This window comes from Sinocyclocheilus anshuiensis, unplaced genomic scaffold, assembly GCF_001515605.1.
Source record: "Sinocyclocheilus anshuiensis isolate Anshui unplaced genomic scaffold, SAMN03320099.WGS_v1.1 scaffold64, whole genome shotgun sequence".
In the NCBI taxonomy this organism is placed as follows: Eukaryota; Metazoa; Chordata; class Actinopteri; order Cypriniformes; family Cyprinidae; genus Sinocyclocheilus; species Sinocyclocheilus anshuiensis.
The window spans coordinates 453149-460219 of record NW_015557063.1 but is presented as its reverse complement, the minus strand read 5'-3'; the positions used below and the strand labels follow the sequence as shown (position 1 = coordinate 460219).

The window sequence follows — 7071 nt, the reverse complement described above, 5'->3', positions numbered from 1 at the left end:
AAATTTCGATCGGATTGAAGGGGGTGGTTTATTCCTTTTCTAATACTATTGAGAGTGCATGTAAGCACTCGATCGGATTGAACCCCGAAACTTAAAAGAACTGCGCATGTGCAATGACGCAGAAATAACGTAATGACGTATGATGAGCGGAACGAGCAGTTCTTCCTTTTAAATAAAGTGTTGTATAAATGCGTGTCCTGTCATTATAAAACTCTCCTTTCACTTGGCAACTGTGAAGTGGAGCAGGACAACCTCCAACCAGTCCTTGTTTTGGATTCTCATCAGGCAACACGTTTTGGGCGCGGGGAGGGGCATTTGTACTGCGTGATAAATATGAGCAGCATGGCACAGCAGTTTATGTATATTTATCCATAAATTAATAAATATTCATTCTGCTGTTAAAAACAAATAAACAAACCGTGTAGGAGAGTGGTTATGTGCTAACAGTGAGAAACTCTATATTTGTGCAGTGTGCGCATGTAAAAAAAAAATCAATTCCGATTTGAAGCTTGTGACATATAAACACGCATATCGACCTGATCACTTTCTTTAGCGTTCATGTAAACACTACATTCAGATTCATCAATCGGAATGAATTCAGTCCGATTGAACCAAAAATTGTGCATGTAAACGTAGCCAATGTAAAGGAGGGAGACCAGTCTAAAGTACCTTCCCATCAAATGGAGCCGAACAGGGAGATGTGACATTTAGAGACATTTCAATAATTCGGAAGGTCTGAAACATGGTACAAGTAATACCGAACAAAACATGACCATCTCTTGCTTGTCGGTTGAAGAAGACCTTTCCTGTTGGAAGATTTTTGGATGCAAACTACTAAATTCAAGGAAGAACTTATTTCCTGACTACTGAACAATCATTCTAGTCTTGAAAGTGAAAAACTAAACCCAACAAAGACCAAGTTGGCAATAAAGCAGACCATTTCTCTGCATTCAACAGGCTACAGTAAACAAATGCAACTCTAATCGCTAACCTTCACCAGTGCTCATGCTCACATGGTATACTGAAGCAGCAGAAGATGCAGCACCATCTCTCTCAGCTACTGCAGGTCCAGTCACATCAGTGCAGCAAGGAGTCGTGCTGCGGGGTCAGCACTTTTCAAGACACCCATTTGTGCAGCACAAAACCTGCTACTGGTTATTTCATGGTCAGGAGTTCAACATGGGTGACTGTTATTGCAGGTGGCGTGAATGCATAACAAATGACTGCTGCTCAAGTGCTCTGGAGGCCCACCTGCATGTTGGTTTGGATATACTGGGACAGAAGCAGAGTAAAATAGCAGAGTAAAAAAAGGTTCAAAGTCAAATGAATTATTTATGATGAATAATTACTCATCTGCCTGAAGTGTGCAACCCTCAGACTAATGAGTGGAAGGTGTGTATCCGTCGCACTCAGCGTATGCCTGCTAACCCAATCTAGAAACCTTCAAGCACAGTTACTGCATTGTTTTTACCTATAGGGATGAATCATATTATGATATCCAGCAGAAAAAAACAAATAGATCCAATCATGCCCAAAAGGTCAAGAGATAGCTGGTTAGCATGAGCCAGTTAGCTACCTGATGTCATAACTACACCATCTGGTTGCATAAAGCATTTTTCTCCATTGACAGTCATTCAGAAGGTTGTATTCTGACCAATTTAAGTTTTTGAAATTTTGTACTTGTGCACCTGCCATTGAAATGAACAGAAATGCTACATGGATACACTACCATTTAAAAATTTGAGGTCAGTAAGATTTTTTAATATTTTTGAAAGACATCTCTTATGATTATCAAGGCTGCATTTATGTTGTCCAAAAAAACAAAAAAAAAAACGTAATAATGTGCCATATGTAAAATAACTGTTTTCTATTTTAATGTTTTAACATTTTATTTATTCCTGTGATGCAAAGCTGATTTTTTATAGCAACCATTACTCCAGTCTTCCGTGTCATATGGTCCTTCAGAAATCATTGTAATATGCCAATTTGGTGCTCAAGAAACATTTCTTATTATTATCAAAACAGAAAACAGTTTTGCTGCTCAATATTTTTGTGGAAATGTGATTATTTTATATGCATTTTTCATAAGTAGAAAGCATTTATTTGAGATAGAAAACTTTTGTAACATTATAAGTCTCTTTACTTTCAATGCATCCTTTCTAAATACAAGTAATAATTTCTTTCCAAAAAAACTATCTTTTGGTAGTGTAGCTCCCTCCAGCTATTATTAACCCTATACATCTTATTACGAACCCTTGATTATACCACTGACTGAAAAGCAGGAAGTCTCCTTGGTTTGTAAAGTAAATTTGATCTGCAAAAGCATGTTAACGACAAATCAATGCCACCTCTCCCTTTTACGGTTCCACTAGGAGGGCAAACAACAAACATAAAAAACAGAGTCTCCCTCCTTTAGAGGAATAATCAATTTCATGATGGATGCCTGATTATGACCTCACTGTTCCCTCACATGGCACCCAACATCATTGTTATTTCCTTTCCAAATGACTGCGCTGGATGTGAATGATTACACATGGGACCCAGAATCCAAGGTGGTGCATCTCAACATTTGACGACATTTTCAATGAACTCTCAGAGTATACCAAGAAGGGAACCATGTAGGCCATAAAACAAGCTGCGATCGATTCGGACACAAACAGCCCCTCCTATTTAAATCAAGAGTAATGATGGTGGTGACACGTCAATCAATTTGCAAGCATCTCCTGCCACAAATGTAACACATTTTTGTTTATTGGTCTCTTTTTCAATTACCTGCAATGCTCAAGGCACGTAAACAGATGTGTTCCCATCACTGCTCATTAAAAATTAAAGGCAGTGTTGTATTTCTTAATATCGTATTTTACAATCCAAACATTAAGCCTATTAGCATGGATTTGCTCATCTTCTTCAGAGCTGGGCCTTTTCTGCCTCACCTGTCAGCACTGGTATAACAAACACAGCTGAACGAGGAGAAAGAGGAGGTGGGTAAGAGGAAAAGGGAGGCATTTAGAAAATGTCACGGTTTGAAATCCAGGGTCTTCAGCTTCTGCACAGGAACACGTTTCAAACTCTTGCTCTGACAGTGCCAATGGATAACTGGCTTCTGTCCACGTGTGTTTCTTTGGGTCCGAGGCTTACTGTCATGGCTCATTTGTTAGGCACGAGCGAAAGGACGCTGGCGCGGCCGAAGCCGGAGCTTGCGAAGTGTTTAACATGTCACCAAAATAAAGAAAGGGAAGGCACATTTTTGACATCAGGCATTAAGAGGGTCTATACAGTGCAGAGCTGGAAGGGAAAAACCTATCATTGGACTCCTGGTGTGTGTGCGGTCCTCTGCAATTACCCTCTCAAAGTAGGGCAACCATATAAGTGGCTTCGGTAGCTTAGCAAAAGCTGAGCTTCAGTTAGGGGTTAGTAAGGAGGGGTCATTCACAGATGGCCAAGGGTTTTAAATGGTTGTTACCTGGAGCTGTTAAGAAAATGACAACAACAAAGAAACAAAAAACACAAACCAAACAATGTTAGAAAGGAAGCTGATAACAAAACCAACGGGAAAAAAAAGAAGTACAGCAGCGTTTGTGATATTCAACCATTTATACATTCACATGTCTATGCATATTAGAACTAAAAGGGAAAAGTTCTCCTTTCCCTTTTTATTGACAAATATTCACATATGCAATGCATATTTGTTTACATAGAGGGAAGACGAAAATTACTGACGATAAAAAAAAATGGAAGCACACATAGACGCGCAAGCAGTCTAGCATGACAGAAGGAAAGGGGGTCTGGTTCTTACAGTTGAGGTCCATGTACCAGGCGTCATTGCCGTACTGGTACTTCCAGATGGTCTGGCCGATGGAGCAGACCAACGAAATGGCCAAGAGACAGCCGAAAAGCGCGAGGATCTGAAAGTTGGTGATACGCTCCACGTTGGAAAGCTTCAGAGGGGGGGACGTGGAGTTCTGGAGACACAAAACATGACGGTTTCTCAGATTGAAGCTGGATTTGGGATATGACTGAAGTGGACTGAAGCAGACAAATTACCTGCATGAGTTTGGTGTCATGTCCTGTGTAGACCACTATCCCGTGGACCCACTGTGTGTTCCTGAGTTGTGCTCCTCTCAGCAAGATCTGATCAGGGCCGAGTGGTACAGTGCTAAATATGAAGCCAACACAACAATTGATGCGATTTGAACATTTTAAACAATAAATCCCACACAAAAAAAATAAAGCATAAGAGCAGGAGAATGTTATCTTGGATACAAATAACTGCACAGAGGGAGGTTTAATGAAAAAACAACAAATTTGATATTTTATAAAGTATAAATTTGTTCCTTCCTAAATATCAATACGCTATTAAACCTGCCTTAAAGTATCAGTGAGACATTTTCATTCAACATCGATCGAATCCTTCCTAGTGAAATTAACTTAAAGGCAAATTTTACCTTTGCACTTTATCACTCACACTCTGTCTGAAGATTTTATCATACCTGTGTCCATCCAGGCGAATATTGCCCACAAACTCGTATAGGTGTCTGTTGGGACTCTCACATTCCATCTGTCCAGAGAGACGCATTAGACTGTCAATGTCCTTGATTTCCGCAGTGATCTGTAGACCCTGGGTATAACAAAAAACACTAAGTAATAAAATTCACACTGATTAACTATCAGGTGAATTGTAAAGAATCAATACTAACAGCAGTTACGATATGGGGGGGAAAAATCACCTGTCTGATCTTGAGATTTGTTTCTCCATCTAGATTTGAGGTCTCAATGTAGCACATTCCTTGAGGTTCACTACAATAAACAGCACCATTATGAAAAAATATACATTTTAATACACCATGAAGATATCTGGCTCCACCAGTAGAATACTTTACAGTTTAGTGAAATATATAAATACAGTAATATTAACTTATACTTTTCAAAAGTTTGGGGTCAGTAAGTTTTTTTTTTTTTTTTTTTTTACAATTATTTAGCAAGGACATATTACATTGATCAAACGTGCTATTAATTTGTGCTTTCTATTCAAAGAATCCTTTCAAAAACATAAAATAATTGTACTGATCCCAAATTTTTGAACAATAGTGTATTTTAAAAGCCACTTTAATAACATATAAAAATCACGTAAAACAGCTAAATGGCATTGGCTAAAAATATGTAACTATTTCAAGTTTCATACATAATTATTAAATAAAGAAAGTTTGTTCACATCAATCAAAACCACACAGCTAAATGAAGCCCCATAATCAAAGATGCCTTGTTTTCCAGAGCTACTACAGTTTTCTGTTAAAACTGTATTGCTATTATTTATTTCAGTAAGGAAAGTCCACTGGGCAGCATATTTCCCCCAAACTGCATAAAACATTTTAGTACTTGGACTGAAAATGAAAATATATCGCTCTAATGGCACTCCTTTAGATCCTTCATTTTGCACTCAGCCATTAGGAAACTTTCACTATATATATAATAATTTTATTCATGTTTTAAAAAATAAAAATGTATATCACCCAGCGATACCCATCAATATCAATCAGATCATAGCTAAAAATGGCATAACCAAGAATAGCATTAAAAGCTGACAAAATGCATCTTTGTTTATGGCCATGCATTCTGCTGTTTTTATTTTTAGTGACATCCTCCACATGCAACAAAGGAAAGATGCAGCACACCAGACAAATGAACATTCAGTGTTAATATGGAGAAGAGCAAAAGCAGGATAGTGAGTTCACAGGGCCAAAGCTGTTAGACATCACTCCTTTAATAAATGATAGCAGGCATGAACAGAAAAGATGTTCCTCATACTAAAAATGAAAAGTTATCAGAAAAGCAAGCTCTGCTTTGGGTCTATATAAAACAAAAATGGATGTCAATACACATTTCTTCTGTCTTTAGTTGATTGTTTATCGTGGAGTGAAAAAAAACCCTCCTCATAGATTCAGTATGTGAACAATGTGATTTACTATAAAGGTTCATCACAATACTGTACATTGTGGTGATGTGACCGCATGCAGAGAGTCACATCAGAATCTGAGCTCCTGCTGAAGCCATGCATTGTGCCAACAGCTTTGACATTTACAGTCACTCAATGGGCCTTTTCTCCAGCTGTGTTAGAGAAGCGCTTTGTTTTTCCTGTGTGCACAAGCTGAAGCATCTTCAGCACAAAGCAGAGGTCTGTAATACACGACTCTATGGTTATAGAAAGGGCTTCATCAGTATTTTCTGCTGGGAGTTGAACGGAGTTGTCCTCTGGGAAATTTGTCCGCAGTCAACCCATTTTTGGTGTTCGAATCTAAAAATCTCACTTGGTCCAAGAGAGGTATTTGTGTTTACGGAGTCGTGATAGTCTAAATAGGCCCTTTTATTGCACAATTATCAAACATATAGTGTGGCTGAGCAATATATTGAATATAAAACAAGATATATTTTGCTGGTGATACAAAATAAAACCACTGTGAATAAAACAATGATTTAAATGCACTTTTTATTTAGCCATTAAGTTTCTGGAAAATTAGTTTTGTGATCCATGTCTCACTATTTCTAAGTATGAGCCTTCAGAATTTTTAATTAGTTTTTACTTAATCACTGACTTAAACTTCAATAGCAAAATGGCAATAGAATTGGTCAATTCAATTAATTTCCTTTACTCAGTTCAAAATTTGTTTTTCACTGAATCAGATTCAAAAGCTTTATTTTTTTTCTTGTATTTGAATGTTTTAGTAAAAACATATGTAGGTAAATGTAGGTAATACATTTATACTGTACTAGTGTATTCCCAAATTCTGCTAAAAATATATATCAGATGGTCTTTACACCTAAATATACTGTGTGTGTGTGTATGTATATATATATATATATATATATACATACACTTTTTAGTAAATCAATATTTTTTATTTTAAATTATTATTAATACATTATGATAATTATTTATGTTTATATTAATAATGTCATTTATGTATTAAGAATAATTTAAAATAATTTTCTTATCTATCTATTTATACCCTAAAAAAAATTGGTAAATATAGTGCAGAATGTACTGTTTTTTTTTTTACAGTTGTTTTACCTTTT

The 7071-nt window shown here is 36.8% G+C and overlaps 1 protein-coding gene across 1 annotated transcript in view; it reads right to left on the bottom strand.

The window, feature by feature from the left end:
- The window catches only part of LOC107676498 (phospholipid-transporting ATPase IA-like), a 183185-nt gene that overhangs the window by 90497 nt on the left and 85617 nt on the right, over positions 1-7071 (bottom strand). Inside the window, exons 8-11 of the mRNA XM_016471053.1 lie at positions 4728-4797; positions 4491-4618; positions 4045-4156; positions 3797-3962 (exon numbers count right to left, since the gene is read on the bottom strand). Of these exons, the coding sequence (XP_016326539.1) occupies positions 3797-3962; positions 4045-4156; positions 4491-4618; positions 4728-4797 (476 nt within the window). The remainder of the gene's footprint in view (positions 1-3796; positions 3963-4044; positions 4157-4490; positions 4619-4727; positions 4798-7071) is intronic.